The sequence below is a fragment of the Harpegnathos saltator genome, unplaced genomic scaffold (assembly GCF_003227715.2).
Source record: "Harpegnathos saltator strain DR-91 unplaced genomic scaffold, Hsal_v8.6 scaffold403, whole genome shotgun sequence".
Classification (NCBI taxonomy): domain Eukaryota; kingdom Metazoa; phylum Arthropoda; class Insecta; order Hymenoptera; family Formicidae; genus Harpegnathos; species Harpegnathos saltator.
In genome coordinates, this window is record NW_020230210.1 from 525,478 (window position 1) to 541,238 (window position 15,761).

At 37.8% G+C, this 15,761-nt stretch overlaps 3 protein-coding genes across 6 annotated transcripts; 2 read left to right on the forward strand and 1 right to left on the reverse strand.

Moving 5' to 3' along the window:
• The first annotated feature begins 587 nt into the window (after positions 1-587).
• On the forward strand, positions 588-2,925 carry LOC105182823 (transmembrane protein 64). The gene is made up of 4 exons (XM_011140538.3): positions 588-965; positions 1,091-1,679; positions 1,816-1,977; positions 2,047-2,925. Exons 2-4 carry the CDS (start codon positions 1,152-1,154, stop codon positions 2,209-2,211), a joined length of 855 nt encoding a protein of 284 aa, XP_011138840.1. The 5' UTR covers positions 588-965; positions 1,091-1,151; the 3' UTR covers positions 2,212-2,925.
• A 258-nt stretch (positions 2,926-3,183) lies between these two features.
• muskelin (muskelin 1) lies at positions 3,184-9,118 on the reverse strand. Its single transcript, XM_011140526.3, has 12 exons — positions 9,030-9,118; positions 8,748-8,817; positions 8,523-8,665; positions 8,228-8,432; positions 7,952-8,144; positions 7,638-7,873; positions 6,953-7,233; positions 6,530-6,704; positions 6,223-6,426; positions 5,962-6,153; positions 5,633-5,875; positions 3,184-5,148 (listed from the first exon to the last, which is right to left on the reverse strand). The coding sequence occupies exons 1-12, from the start codon at positions 9,116-9,118 to the stop codon at positions 4,909-4,911; spliced, it is 2,271 nt and encodes a 756-aa protein (XP_011138828.1). The 3' UTR covers positions 3,184-4,908.
• A 355-nt stretch (positions 9,119-9,473) lies between these two features.
• On the forward strand, positions 9,474-14,174 carry LOC105182793 (RUN domain-containing protein 1). 4 transcript variants are annotated; one of them, XM_011140497.3, is made up of 11 exons: positions 9,474-9,567; positions 9,678-9,753; positions 9,856-10,043; positions 10,433-10,526; positions 10,601-10,768; positions 11,329-11,509; positions 11,597-11,691; positions 11,786-12,577; positions 12,664-12,761; positions 12,927-13,021; positions 13,088-14,174. In XM_011140497.3, the coding sequence occupies exons 2-11, from the start codon at positions 9,751-9,753 to the stop codon at positions 13,192-13,194; spliced, it is 1,821 nt and encodes a 606-aa protein (XP_011138799.1). In that variant the 5' UTR covers positions 9,474-9,567; positions 9,678-9,750; the 3' UTR covers positions 13,195-14,174. The 4 variants fall into 4 exon arrangements, with proteins under 4 accessions (XP_011138799.1, XP_025156950.1, XP_011138791.1 ...); XM_025301165.1 differs by having other exon boundaries at positions 9,859-10,043; XM_011140489.3 differs by lacking the exon at positions 9,474-9,567 and having other exon boundaries at positions 9,574-9,753.
• The last annotated feature ends 1,587 nt before the right edge of the window (positions 14,175-15,761 follow it).

Sequence of the window (15,761 nt, forward strand, 5' to 3'; positions counted from 1 at the left end):
TTCTTACTTGTATTTTCGAAAATAATAATCAGTAGAATAACCATGTCGACATCATGGCGTTAAAAAAAATATTAGAACGTTTAGGATGGATTCGGAGAGATATTATTAGTGCTACCAACACAGACACTAGTAAAACTGTCGTGGAACTAATAGCGCGATAGCGATAGCGAACTTCGCGAACAGCAAAGAGTAGCATTTACATTACCGCGTTATAATGTTATTTTCGCAATTTAAACATCTCTGCAGTTAACATTACTCGAAGATTTATTTAAACGCAATGATTCGTAACATACATAAATGATAGTAAAATAAATAAATTGTACCACTACCAGTACTGTTTGACAATTATGTGTAGTGACAAATGTACAGTTCACAGCGTTTCGGTTGTTCACGGAAGGAATAACGTTTACAGCGTGTAATTATAGCATGCAACGCTATCATTAATGACGCTATCATTAATGATGGCAATTATTAGCGTTATCATCTACCTTCACAAATTGGGCGAAATCTATAGCTCTAAATAGCTCTAACGTCTTCCCGAACGCACCCTCAGTCTACACTTTTTGAATCAGTGCAGCCAGTACAAAGAAAAAGAACAAACCTCTCATGTCGCGACTAATCGCTGTTTACAACTGCATCACTGACAGTTAATCGGAGTCCCAGATCACGCTTTTTATAACGCGAAGAATATTAATGATTAACGGGAATCTAATACGCATATATGAAGCAATACATTTGCATCAAATCGCACATTCCTGCATAATTACGTTACGTACGTAACATTTTTAATTCCTTCATTGGATTCCTTTTCTCATTGTAGAGCAGCATATCATCGAATAATGCGTTTGAGAAGTGAGACTTTGTGACACGTTTAAACAGATTGAGATAAACTTGCACGCGTTCCGAGCAATTATGGACCGAAGCGCAAAGCTAACCGCATCGTTGATTGATGTGTGTATCGAAAGGTGAGGAACCACTTTCAACTTGGTCATTCAACCTTATATTTTTATCGTATCTTTGACGAAACGTATGCCCAAAGCAATAAACTATAATTTTCTTATAATCTCATGTATCAATTTTCACTTTCAAGCACGTCACAAGCCAGAGACGACTCGTTGATGTATCGTGAATGTTAGAAAAGCTCAACAAACATGGATATTATTAACATAGATGACGTGGAGACTGGAATGCGTTCTTCCAAGAGTTCGGGAATACCGTTCAATTGTATCAGCTCAAACTCGATATGCTATGTGGCAATTACAATTGCGACTCTGGCCTTTCTTGGTGCAATAGTCTTCGTCTGCAGGGACTATATCAAAGTACTCCTCTACTGGATTGAGCATCAGAATGCTTGGATCATCACAGTGATTTTCATAGCTCTGTTCACAGTAGTCTCGTTCCCGATCGTAATTGGTTATCTGTTCCTCATCGTCGCCAGCGGTTACTTGTTTGGCGTGGTGCGCGGCATGATGATTGTGATACTCTCTGCCAATCTCGGCATAGCTATAGCTCATTTCACTCTGGGCTTGCTCTCTACAAAGTTACCCATAGGCGCTCTTCTGCAGAGTGACACAGCCAGAGCAATACTCCGTGTTATCTCTGGACCTCAGGCTTTTAAGATTGTGCTATTTGCACGATTAACGCCAATTCCATTTGGTCTTCAGAATACTATCTTTGCGGTATGTATATTTCATATATTAAATAATTTCGGTCACAAGTCAAATCGTATCTTTATATATAACCAATATATATACATATACATGCTTATATAATATGTACATATATATATATATATATATGTTTGTGTGTGATTAGGTCAGTAATATAGGTGGTTTTCATTACCACATAGCGAGCGCGATCGGCTTGCTGCCTGCCCAGCTGGTCAACGTTTATTTGGGCAGCAGCCTGAGATCCATGCAGGATGTTTTGGAAGATAGGTCCACGGCAGCAACTGGCTATATAGTCTTTTGCTTCCAGGTACATTGTGTTCTTATTAACTTTCGCGAGTTAAGTTAGTGGTAATAAAATCTCTGTTCTCTTTTGCAGATATTAGTAGGAGTCTCACTAATGGTATATATTGTACAGAAGGCGCGAAAGGAGCTACAGCTAACTCTGTTCGAAGCCGACCTTGCGTCCATGTCCAATTCTTCTCATTATCTGATCGATGGTTTACCAGATTCCAAGTTAATCTTAACAAACTTAATCGCGTAATATTTCTGAATATCTAAGCAATATGACGGTCGCTCGTAATTTCGCTATGAACGACAGCCGATGTTCTTTTTCTCAATTTCTTACGATATCTTACGATATTCGTGTTATTTTTTATTGTTTAATCTAATATAAGCTTCTTCCCATAATATTTCCAGAAATGAGTGTCTCGCTAACTTATTTAGTGGTGCTTTTGAGAATTTAGGCTTTCGAATGTGATATGTACAACAATCTCATATCAGAGATAACACATGTCTTACCAAAGTTAATATACTTTAGAAACAGAAAATAGAAAACACTGAATAGTGCACGTTACTGTGAAAGAATGCACGTATATTTTGATAAAAATGATGAATGGTGAAACACAAGGCGACGGATCAGCGGATCAGTAATATAAAGCTTCCTTGCAAGAACAATTACTATAATTTATATACATATATGTTAATAATAGAGACTGAGAATTTATACTTTTTACATGTTATCGATTGTTCAATCTTCCGTTCTAAATGTGGACGTTGTGTCGATATCGAACGATATTGATGTTCAATGCATTTGTCCGTCTTCTCTTATGTGTATATATTGTATACATTATATATATATAACAGATTATATATATATAATCTATTATAAAGATAGTTATCTGTGTATATGATAATCTTAGAGAAAATGCATTTCTCTTGATAATGGTGATAAATAAAATTTGGCCTTCCAACTGAATTTGCCCAAATAAGTAAATAAGTTCCAAACTCGTAGTTTTCCATATATTTTTTATAAACTTTTATTATCTGACTAGAACTTCGGATATCATTCGTCGTTTTCGTGCCTCGCAGCTCGAAGGATTGATTTTGTGTATTCTTGTGTGTGTGTGTGTGTATGTGGGTGTGCGTGTAGATACGTACGTGTGTGTTGCGTGTAACACAGTTATTTCCTTTGAGCTTCGAGGCAAGTCTGGTTTTATCTGGTATATCTGAGGAATGGCGGCATTGTGTTGATTTATTCTAGCGAAAGCTTCATACACTTGTCTCTCTATACTTCGGTCATTCGTCTCTCTACATATCTCTCGCTCTCTCGTATCTTTTTGTACAATTCCATTATCTAACTTAGTACGTAATTGGAATCACATTATAAAAATCTTTGACGTTCCTTAAATCGTTACAATTATATGTACAAAGACACGCCTCTGGGATTTCTCAGCGGGTGCAATTTTGTTTCACCTACGCTCTGCAATGCATCTGCATATAATCGTCATTATATTCTCGCTTATACTTATCTCTTTCTTATTTCGTAACTTCCTACGCGAGAGACTGATTGCAGTTTTAGTGCAACACATCGCTATATACAAAATATCGGCCGTCAAACGGTAAAACGAGCGCACCGTAAGGCAATTACGATGGAAAGGAAAATCATGATAGCTGAAATATTATATTATATTTACATAGTGACGCAAACTCAGAATTCCCGAAGTATGCCGTAACTTGTGCGTAATTTCTATTGTGAAATATGTCGTAAATTAATGAATGTTGTTTATAACTGATAGGTGTGTAAAAATATATGTAGGAGAGAGGGGAGAAAAAAAAAGCTAGAAACATCATAAGAAATCGAAAAGGATTCAACTGCAACGTATCAGCTCGCAGTTAATACTTGCAGATGTAATACATTTTCAGATTCCATGTTTCATGCTTATTGTTAGAAGGAATTTCTGATGAGCGAACTTAATATCAAATTGCAAACGAAAAAGATAATGATAATTAGAACTATTGGTCGATTAAAAAGACATTTCATAAGAGAGAGAAAGGATCGACGGAACTGGGCGATATACATATGCACTGTTACCAGTTTGCCTCCACGAACATTATTAGACATAGCAATAAAATTCTTCTTTCGCAAATTTCCATCTGAAGAATTTGGCTGGCAAAGGGTTGTCTTATCGAAAGCTTCGTTGAAAATGGAAAAAAATTTGCTATGTTTTTGTAGTTCGTGATGGCTTGTAACACTCCACACGGATACAATTGCCCTCTCGATGTCACAAATTCTCTCAGCGCATTATTATCTAGTCTTACCTCAATAGTTCTTTCGATTTGTTCGATGAATATATATATTACTTTAGCAAACATAACAATAACTTCATGGCCGCGTTATAAACATATAAGTTACAGAATATAAGAGAGATTATAAAACCGATACAACTACTTATGCATTAGCTAACCAGTCAATGGTTAGAAAGCTATCGATATCACAAAGTTCATAGAAGAAGAAAGTCGATCTCAGATAATAATAGATAAAGTAACATATAGATTCTTTGTCCGGAAACTTTTATCCTCGAACAAACGCGATTTGCGAGAAAAAGAAAAAATCTAACAATAATATTGCGAATACATACACGTATACATAATAACGAAATAAATAAAATCATGTGAAAACAGTGGGCTGTCAAATAGAATATGAAAAATAACATTAACTAAACATCGTCTAGTTAACTTAATTAAGCCGTTTCCCGCGATTAGTAGTGAATCCAAAATAGAAAATTAATAAAAATAAAAAGCAAGTCATATCGTGACAAAGCTATCTTTAATCTTAAACAAAAATATAAGATCGCTTGGCAACAAGTGCTTTTGTCGGCAAGTGGCCGAAAATAATAAAAACAGAATAGAAGATGCAACATACGTCAGAACAATCCGTCGTCTCGCAGCTGCTGTTGCATTATAACGGCAAGAGATCGATCAGGTTTGCCCGCGGCTGGGCCAACGACTCAGGAAAGAATTTCGCAAGTTCGTCGTACAGTTCGGTTCTCAAATTATGTACGTTACGTGACTTCATACACTGTTGTTGCATCACGCCAGTGGCCAGATTACTCAGGATGTCGTTAGATGTATCCGGATAGGAAGTATTCACCAATGCAACGTTCCGCTCTCGGAATAAAACTGAAGTCAACGATTGAAACTGGAAAATAAGAAAACTCGTGTGACGTTCATCGTAATGTAAAACGTGTCAGGCATTACCACTACTCGACAAGGTAATTCTTGAAATTCAAAAGTCAAACTAAAAAATTTCAAGAATTAAAAGATTCTCATCAATATATTGACTGATTTTATATGTGGATAGACATATAAATATAACTATATATTTTATGTGTGTTAGAACTTTTTTCTTTCCTTTTTTTTTTTGAGACGTATTTCTTACATTTCAACTTGTGATTCTACAAATATCGAAGATTAATGAATGTTGATGCGGACTATTCCGCTTAAAATAATTCCATTACCTCTCGAAACACTAACACGATCTCGTAAATTATTTCGTATATAGATTTATGAATATTATATTGTTTTTCATATATAAATATTTATAAATATTACATTGTTTCGTATATATAAATATTTATAAATATTACATTGTTTCGTATATATAAATATTTACATATAATTACCTCTTTCGTTTGTTGCGCATCATTGTGATCGATAATCTCAAAGACTCTCGTCTGTAAATATTCGAGGGCTTCTATGCTGTTGCTCAGAGCAAGTTCCTGAAATTTGTGCTTCCTGATAATCAGCTTACACTTCTTCAGGATCTGTTCGTGCGTAGGACGGCGTAGCTCCAATTGCCAAAAATCGTCGAGTCTCAGGTTTGGAAAACAAGATCTGCCTGGATTACCACCAAATAGAAAATGAACCTATCGAGAAGACATCATACATTAGCATTCTGACTATTAAAAAATACCTCGGCTCAATGCCGTACAACAAATTTGTAGGAGTTTACCTTCCTAGTATGATCGTAAACAATCTGATGCGCGAATCGCGGGCACGGTTCGTAATCTTGCATCTTGCTCCAATACTTCTCGCCGGCGTTCTCGTTGCGGTATATGCAAGTCCATTTACTGCTCTGGATATTATATACCCAAAAGGAATTTTGCACATTATCGTCTCTCTTATCTTTGTCCTTGCTCAGACCCTACGAATACATTCACGTTAACATTCTAATGCTCATTGTATACATGTTTAATGACCGAGCGATACACACCGACAGCACGTAAATCTCGCCAAGCTTGGGATCGATAGTCGCTCTTTGTGTGTATCCAGCTGCCGGTACATGATTAGAGTCCTTCGTGCTAAACTCGCTCGGGCTTATAAACTCGATTTGATGCGTGTCCACTTCGTAAGTGAAAAAATCACTCAGATATTCTTTGCCTCGTTGGCCCGCGAATACGTATAATTTTCTCGACCCCTGAAAGAACCACAAGTATCTCTCATCGTGCTTACTCGGACATTTTTATAGCTCGAAAGATTAGAAAACGAGAATAACACGACGAAACGGAGGAGATACTAACCGGATGAAACAGCATGGAGTGACCAGCTCGAGATCGGTAGCCTGGTACGTCACGTGAGCTCTTATCAGCAGTATCACAGGCGAGCTTGTCCCAAGTTCCAGTCGGCACATGATAAGAATACAATCCCGAGAAAACTGGTTCTGATGATGTATGCATTATACTATGATCTTCTGGACTATAATTCGAAGAAATAATCAATTGGTTCGTGCAATAAGTAATTTCGGATGCGAAATCCAGACCAATGAATGCGAGGGATGACAGAGAGAATCGTAGAGATCAAAACGAATCGATTTCCTTATTTTGGAGGAATTCAAAACCATCCTTTTCGGCAGTGATTTTAATCTATCAAAATTGTCTTTCGAATATTCGAAATAGCCGCAATTTTATCAGAAACGTAAACGGTACCATTCTCGTGTAACTTACTTCGACGGAGTAACCAACACTCGTCCACCAAAAACATAGATGGTACGTTTTTCTACGTCCATCGTCATCTGATGGTCGAATATCAGCTGAGGTCCACCCACGGCTCCCGTGTCTTCTGTGATCAACGTCCACTTGTTGGACTCGATGTCGTAAACATAAAAGTCGCTTCTTAGATTTTCGCAGGTTCTGAATTGCGTGTCCAAGTACCTTCCAAGTGTGAACAGTTGCCGTCTTTTCGGGTCTAGGCACATTTTATGGCACGAGCGTGCGCATGGACCACCCTAAAAATGCCCGTTATATGTTACATGTAATAATTTATTACATAATTATAACTATCATATAACAATACCATTTGTGTAAATTTTATATTTGCCAATTCGCATATAATTATATAATTAAATCATTATATAATTATAGATATACACGTTACATGTATATCCCTTGGAAGAAAAAAGTTAATTTCTTTATTCAGCTTCCAGTCACAAACTCTTTAGAATTTATATACAATTCATAAAATTTTCAAATCTAAAAATTCTCTAAATTATGTAATTGCGTTTAATTTGGTTTTTTACCAATGGAATATGTTAGCAGTTAATTGATATAGTACAATCTTACGCGATTTTTATAATTGAAACCTCGGAATATTTTTCTTCCAAAAAGCGTAGATACACGACAATACACCAACCACTGCTTCAGTATCCTTGCATATGAGCGTCCATTTGCTGACCGCAATATCGTACGACCACAAGTCGGAAAGATCTTGGTTGCCGTCCCATCCGCCAAAAAGATAGAGTACCTCGGCCGTAGGATCAAGCACCATTTGATGACCTCCTCGCATCCCAGGCTTGGGATCGCTGGAAGTTATCTTCGTCCAACTTGCTCTATAAGTTTGAGCATTGATATAATCGTTTAAGAGCCCCACTAAAAAGCGCATTCAATGTATAAGCGTTACGGCTGCAGGTCAAGTTCAAAGAAGGTATGTGTGACAAAGGGACTTACCCATGACCGCATTATTGATGAAACGTTCTGCCTGTAAATGGTCGCCCTTTACGACTAGCAGATCATACAATGTCGATAATCGTGAATCTTCCAAATGAACCCCAGTGACTTTTTGCAAAGTCTCCACAATTTCTGGTTGTTCCAATCGTCGAAAATGTTTCATGCATAGTCTTATTATTTCCCTTTGTCGGTACTGCAATAACACAACCACATGTATATCATCTTTGTCTTATAGCTGGAAATATTCTGCTGGTTTTAACATCACAAAAATCTTACCATGTTAACCCATTCCAAGCAAGGTTTTACAATCATAGATTCGTCAGTGCCGACTAACTTGACATGCCATATAGAAAAATTAAAACTAGAACCCCATGATAGCAACGGAAGGATTTTGATATATCGGAGAGGCAAAAAATTTTCTTCAGATCCAACAGTGTGTTTAAGTTCGAATATTTCTGGCGTGGAATCATTCCTCAATCCACTGTAAATCCAAAATGTTTTAATATGTGTAGACCAGACAACAGAGAAAAAGTAACTCATTAATCCAGATAATCCAGAATAATCGACAAACCTATCAAGAAGCTCCGTCATATTTTCAATATCCAATCCACCATACACTTTAAATTTCTTCATGTTACATACATGGCTTTTCTCGTATTTGCCGAAAATAATAGATTTGACGATAGAAGGACGTTGCAGTTTGAGAATAATATACTGAAATACATGATCATACAAGGTAAACAACAAAATGCGAGAAAAGAGAAATTTGAGCACAATCGTGTACAGCAATCTTTACCTGCGGGTGACAATCAAGTTCAGAGGACCAACGTGATGTCTGATCCGACGGTTTGTCGACGAGAATATTCCTGAAACATAAATCGGTGCACACGAATTACGACGGGCGCCTTCCATTCGGATGATTTTAACGCGTTTATCGCTCGTGTCACGACTACACGAAAGTTTATCAGACACATCCCCCTCTTTTTTATAGGTTAAACAGCTTCAATCTGTCGACGACTGATCGTCCGACTGTTTCAACGTTGCGACAATGCAACGCAGGACCGGTGAAATCACTTACTCAGGCACGAAGGTGGAACAGAAGCTGGAGCACTTGTAAATCCTATACTCCAACGTTTTTTGAAAACTATTACTCTTATTTGACGCCATGTTATACAAATGACATAACCTTCAACATTTTAAAAGCATCGAGAGAACGAAAATGAACAGATGCAAGGATACGATCACATGAAGTTCGAAATAGCGGAACGAAAGAGAAACGGGAGAGGCAAGTGGTGGGGGGTTAACCAATCAGAGCAATTCTGTTCCGTTGTTTCATAGTGAAACAACCGAACGGAATTGCTATGATTCGTTAAACCCATTTCCCCTTTTCCGTTTCTCTTCCGTTCTGCTATGCCGAACTTCCTGGTGTATCTCCATCCATCTTCGAAAATGTACCAATCAGAACGCAGTATTTTCATCCAGCAAGCAATCCAGCACGAAAACAAGCACCGTGTGCCGCTGGCTTAACGAGTGTGTAAAGTCACAAACAGTCACAAAGTTGGCTGCAATGGCTGAGACGCAAGTTGCACTGCCGATGCACGGAATGTACGGACGCGGTAAGAAATCGCGTTAATCAGCTTTTGCATGGTCTGTACCTGTACCGCTCTTCTGACGTCTGACCTGTCTCGGTCATGTACACGTGCGCACTGATCAATTAATGATTTAGGCATGAAGGAGTCTGCGAGCTAAACACGCAATCCGGACCGTGTCCGAGGCGCCCGTCACGGAGTATACCTGTCATGGTAAGTAAATCACGACGCGAAATTATGCGGAATCGTTCGCGGGCGCGTACGTGACTGACAGAGCTTCTAAATCGATATGTTGTTCGTTACTGCTCGAACCAGAAGCAAAGTGAAGCGATCGGCGGCAAAGATAGGATGGACGACGAACGGCATAGGGTCTGTGAGATTGATGAAATCGAGAATTCCGACGAGAGTGACAGGCCGTCCGGTGAGAGGTGGGCTCCTGTCGGCGCGAACGACGGTGACAATGAATTCGCGGACGAATACAAATACGTCAATGCCATGGAGAAGTACGTCAGCGACTTATCTCTTTCCCTTTGTTAAATGTCAAGCTGAACATGAGCCTCTATAGTTCTATTGTTGGAAACTTGAGACACTCAATGTATAGAAGTACTTTTCAAAATGTAGCAAATATGCTTTTGTTAAAGAACAGTTTTACAAAATAACTAAAAGACACCGTTGAAACTACAATATTTCATATTCTGTGACTGATAAATAACCAAAAGAAACATAAAACTATTTGTAATGTGATAAAATAAATTGATATATAATTTGAAGAATATAGGCTATATAGTTGATTAAAATCAGTAAACAGGCTCTAAACAGCTGTTTTATTCATTTGCTGATTAAAACACTATGAATAACTATTATATATAAAATCAAATAATCTTATTGATAGTCTTACATATGATATGGAGAGAGTCAAGGTGCTGGAAGAGGAACAAGAGATGTTAAACTCATCTCTAATAGCATTAACTACTCATTTTGCTCAGGTATAATATGATTGAAAATATCTTTATAAACTTGCAATTACCTGTGTATACTGACACACTTGAACTTTCTATAGGTTCAGTTTCGTCTCCGACAAATTGTAGATGCACCAGCCAGTGAAAAGGAGACCTTGCTCAAAGAGTTAGAAGAATTTGCATTTAGGGGAATACCAGATGTACCAAATAACTTATTATTAGACAGCAGATCTATCACACCGGTTTCTCCTATATCCTGTGACCAAAGTGTAAGCTATATAGAGAACAAGTATTCTGCAGCTTTTCCACATAAACAAATTTTCAGCATTTAATTTTTTTTATTATCTGATATTCTCTTGCTACTTTATTAGCAGCATTTTTGCTTTGACTGTATATTTATTGTGTGAGCTTATGTATGCATGCTTACATATACGATGAAATATATCCTTTATAGTCATTTTTCATTTAATTTCTAAAATTTTTTATTACCTTTTCTTTATTTCCATATATTTCGTTAATTTTACCGTCTTTATGTTGCATATCTTTATATTTTTTATCCTTATACTATGGTTGAACGTGAAACAAAGATTTTTCCGTTTATTTTTTTCTATTCTTTCAATTTATTTTAGTACCTGCGCATCTCATCCTTTATTCCACGTGTGATTAATGAGGACAAGATCGCAGCGGATAAACACACGCTTACATACGCCTGTCACAATTTTCTAAATCTCTTTCGGCTACAGCACTTGAAAGACAGCAATGGAAATCACAAAGGAACACCTTTAATAGTAGCTAATTTAATCGCATCGACTTGTAACATAAACTGTAGGTGAACGGTGTAATCACCGATGCGGAGATCGAGTCTAAAATGGCATTGCAAAGAACGAAACAGAGAGAACTGATAAGTCAGCTGAAATCTCAATTGGAGGATCTGGAAAAGTACGCGTACGAGACAGGCGACGCTGATCTACCGCAGAGCGTTATTTTGGAAAGACAAAGTATTATAATTAGTAAGTCTTATATCACCGAACGTATTAATTTCTTCTCATTGAGTATCACGAAGCAATTCTAAGCGATGTTAAATTCAACGCTCGCAGGTCATTTGAAAGAGAAACTGAACTTCGATGTCGACGATTTGTGTAAATTGCCGGCGGACGACCTCAGATGGCAAGTCGATTACGCGATAAGTCAAGTACGTAGAGCACGATTCTGATTTGCGCGCTAAATATTGTGCTGTTCGAAGCGCAATTGCCACAATTGATACGTATCTATTACACACGTCACAGATTGTCAGCCCACTGAAGATGAAGGAACAATTAGTCTGTCAGTTAAAAACGCAGATTGCTGACTTGGAGCGTTTCATAAACTACCTTCAAGGAGAAGTCAGTACAGAAACTTTAGCGTGCACATGCGCATGTCCGGTGCACGCCGGCGGCTCGGGCTCGAGCACAGGCTCCGGCACTTCAGCTTCCTACGCCAAGCGGCACTTCAATAGGAAATCCATCGAAGAGGACAGCAACCGCACCAGGACACTCAACACTGTGCGGAAGGTGGTCGCGTTACTGCACATGTTCCTGATGTCGCAGCTGGGCTGCGGCAGCGAGCGCGTGCGTCGAAACTTCAAAAAGAACCCGGTGCACAACTGGCGAGACCTGCGCACCAGGTTGGACATTGCCGTGGAGCACGTGCTGGAGACGATCGCCGAGGCGCAACGGCATCCTGAGGAGGAGGACGACGACATCGACAACGAGAACGACTACACCTCAGATTCGGACTCCACGTCGCACGCGAACGCGAAGCTCACATCCGCGGTGAGGAAGCACTTCGCCGCCTCGATCCGGGATCTGATGCAGCACGGTCTGACGTCCGACGTGCTGCGCTCCACCAGCGTGGTGCCGTTCGTCGGCTGCTTCCCGCAGCGGAACGTCTCGTCGTCCAACTTCATGCACGCTTGGGAGCTGATACTCAAATACTACGAGATCAAGAACGGACGACGTTACAACTCCAGTCCGGCGCAGAAGCTCTCGCAGAGTTTCAACCTGGACCTCGCGGCTGGCAGAATAGCGTCCTCTAAACAAGTACGTTGAGTGTCTGTATATTTTGGCGGATACCGATATATAGAAATGTCAGTGTGTCTCTATGATTTCTCGTTTCTCTCGTCTAGAGCTTACTGACGACCATAGGTAACATCATCGCTTCCCACAGTCCGTACAAACGAAGCTACGACTCGCACTTCAAGGCATTCATATGCGCGGCTTTGAAGTGAGTACATGATTCAAACTCGCGATAAGGCTTGCGATTATAACTATTCGTTATAATTAATCGTGGTTATATAGTTTCTCATTACATGTATTACGCGACAGTTCATCAGTCGGTCGCTATATGTAGCTGTTTTTGGCCGATCGATTAACCATTATTTATTTACAGCGCGAATAAGCTCGTGGTATGGCTGAAACTGATCTTACAATGCCAATACCTTCTGGAGCATTATTATCTCTCGTGGAGCTACGTTGTAAAGACAGGTACATGTCGATATTGCAGTATAACAGTCTAACAAAAGTTTTGAACTATTGACATTTTCTGGATAGGTTTCCAAGATGCATTTCACACTTTGGATCGCCTCACCACTTACAAGTTCGACTTACCAGTGGACCTGGCTGTGCGACAGTTTCAAAACATCAAGGACGCGTTTTGATTGTAGCGTCTCAGCTGGTCTGTCGTTATTGTTTCGTGCAAATAACGATATAGGCAACGTAGAACGTATGTGTACTTTTAGTACTTTCTATAACACAAGCTACACAGAGTTATACAATCGAAAACAGTATATAGAATGAATCGCTGGAAATAGAACGCTGAAACGTACCTCCCTCTCTCTTGGACTCAAAAATGCAACAGAATTTCCGATCTAAGAGACAGAGACACTTGGCTCACCTATTTCACGGTGATTTACCTTCTTTGCATGTCAAGACATATGCCGAACGTGCGTCGAAATCATTGCACATCTCCAAGTATCAATATCAATATGCAAAAACATTCCTTTCTCAGTTCTTGAGTATTCGTTGTACCAAATGCATATAGAGTTGAATTGCAATAATTAATAGGTGTAATTATTTACTTTATAAGAGGCATCATCAGTATTGTATAGATCAGTTATAAGTGTACAAGCCTTGTTTCTCATCTATCGTGCACGACAGACACGATATCTATATATAGTCTGCAAACTTTAAGAGGGAAACTTGATTAGGATCTGTGATGTGTCTATATCCAGATGTTTTCCATCGCGGCACGCATATATAAACACAACGTTGCCTGTTGTTAATTAAAGAGACGGACTGAATCAAGTGAGGCTAGTCACCCTGAAGGAAACCTTCCGTATTTTGCACGTCGAACGCGAAGTCACATTTATGAGCGTGTTTAAGGGAGACATACCAAAAATATATATCACGATGTAACGCGACTAAAATTGTTGCACTGGACGCAGTTTGTATATCACAAGGCGTTTAATGTATATCTGTATGTATAAGGTAGCATATAAGAAAATAATGTAATATATATATATATATACACAAGACGCAAACCATCTGCTTTTTATAAGATGATGAATTATTTTAAGTTAGTTCCACAGATAGAGAGACACACTGCTGCGAAAAATATACTTACGATGCAAAATGTAAAGATATGGGTTTGTGCGATGATTTTATTCCTTAGTCACTTTTTCTTTACGTTATAATTTCAGGTACATTTAAATGTAAAGTTAAACATCTAATATGTGCGTATATTTAACGATTAATGAAACGCGTGTAACGGGGAGAGCAGTTCGAAGTAATATGAAATCGATCGTTTATTTTTTGTCAAGATTGTACATCGGCAAAAAGTCTCAGTAGAGGTACTTCCTTCTTCGACGTGGTTCGTGGTACAATTAGATCGATTATTGATTCAACGTGATATTCCACAATTAAGTAGTTTATTGGTAGAAATAGTATATAAAGGCAGTATTGTCGGCAGTACAGACTCGTGAAACGTTATCGGTTATTTACAAAAAATTGCTACACCGAATTTGCTTGGAAGAATTCACAGGTTACGTTATAAGTTCGGATAGTCGTATCCACATCGATGTTCGAGTAGGGTTTTACGTCGATATTGATAACGATAACGATGCAAATTTAATCGTCGATCAGCGATCACTCGCGGAAAAGAATCGTGCAACGAGATTCAAGAGTCACTGTTACATCTATTATATAGTCTACGATTACTCGTTGAATAGAAAATATTTATTAAAAAAAAATCATAAAACACGTATATAGCGTATAATGCAGACGATTCCCCATATAGATACGTTGCTTAACAATAAACATTTACTGGAATGTAATCAGACAGTGACGAGATACGATCAGTCGATTTGTTTCAGTCGGTTTCGCTAAAGTTACAACAAGTCGAACGAAGTAGCATACTATTCTCCCAACAAGCTAGCTACTGGATTGAAAAACGAGAACTATATAAATAAGAGATAACTAAATGTGGACGCAATTATCCTTATTTTTTCCACAGGGAACACTTCCCTATATACCCTGAACGCAGGGTACAACATAGAGCCTTTATTATAAACTACATTGGATTGAGTCATAAATAACATATAAATAAATAAATATAAAAAAATATAAAGGAACAGGAAATATAAACAGATATATAGTATGTTTATCAATTTTACGAATTAAATTATATCCGAATTACATTTAATTAAATGAGGATTTTCTTAAAGAAATGTTGAAACTTGTTTGAAAACAAGATATATTAATTTTAAAAGATATGTGAAGTTATACTTTAGATATATCAAAGATATTTCAAAAAAGACAAGCTGGCTATATTCTTGTAACTGTAACTATATTCTTCTCATCAAGACAAGCAAAAGTTTCTATAAACATAATGCACAAAACATTTAATTAAAATATTAACGTCAAGATTAAAAAAATTAATTTCAATGTTGATGTGGTACATACAATATATATTTAAATTTAATTAATTTCATAAAGTTAAAACAAATTTAAAAAGATGCTCAAATATCCACTGCGTGAAGCAATGCAGTTTTTTAAACCATGAACTGTCTTATGCAATCAAACATTGCTATTGCATATCGTCCATTTTATCCATTTTATATTCTTTTCTTTTGTTATTCGTTGTTAATCGAAATAGGGTAAACAATTGTCTTCAAATGGTTCCCAGCCAAAGTCAAGTTGATTTAATAATTTAAATAAATATTATATA

Excerpts from the sequence above, each read along its gene's own strand:
- LOC105182823 (XM_011140538.3), top strand. The coding sequence starts at position 1,152 with ATGGATATTATTAACATAGATGACGTGGAGACTGGAATGCGTTCTTCC. Across the intron at positions 1,680-1,815 it reads TTCAGAATACTATCTTTGCG|GTCAGTAATATAGGTGGTTT; the intron begins GTATGTATATTT and ends GTGTGTGATTAG. Across the intron at positions 1,978-2,046 it reads ATATAGTCTTTTGCTTCCAG|ATATTAGTAGGAGTCTCACT; the intron begins GTACATTGTGTT and ends TCTCTTTTGCAG.
- muskelin (XM_011140526.3), bottom strand. The coding sequence starts at position 9,118 with ATGGCGTCAAATAAGAGTAATAGTTTTCAAAAAACGTTGGAGTATAGG. Across the intron at positions 8,433-8,522 it reads ATGACGGAGCTTCTTGATAG|TGGATTGAGGAATGATTCCA; the intron begins GTTTGTCGATTA and ends TTGGATTTACAG. Across the intron at positions 6,705-6,952 it reads GTGTTGGTTACTCCGTCGAA|TCCAGAAGATCATAGTATAA; the intron begins GTAAGTTACACG and ends TTCGAATTATAG.
- LOC105182793 (XM_011140497.3), top strand. Across the intron at positions 10,527-10,600 it reads TAACTACTCATTTTGCTCAG|GTTCAGTTTCGTCTCCGACA; the intron begins GTATAATATGAT and ends AACTTTCTATAG. Across the intron at positions 11,510-11,596 it reads AAGACAAAGTATTATAATTA|GTCATTTGAAAGAGAAACTG; the intron begins GTAAGTCTTATA and ends CAACGCTCGCAG.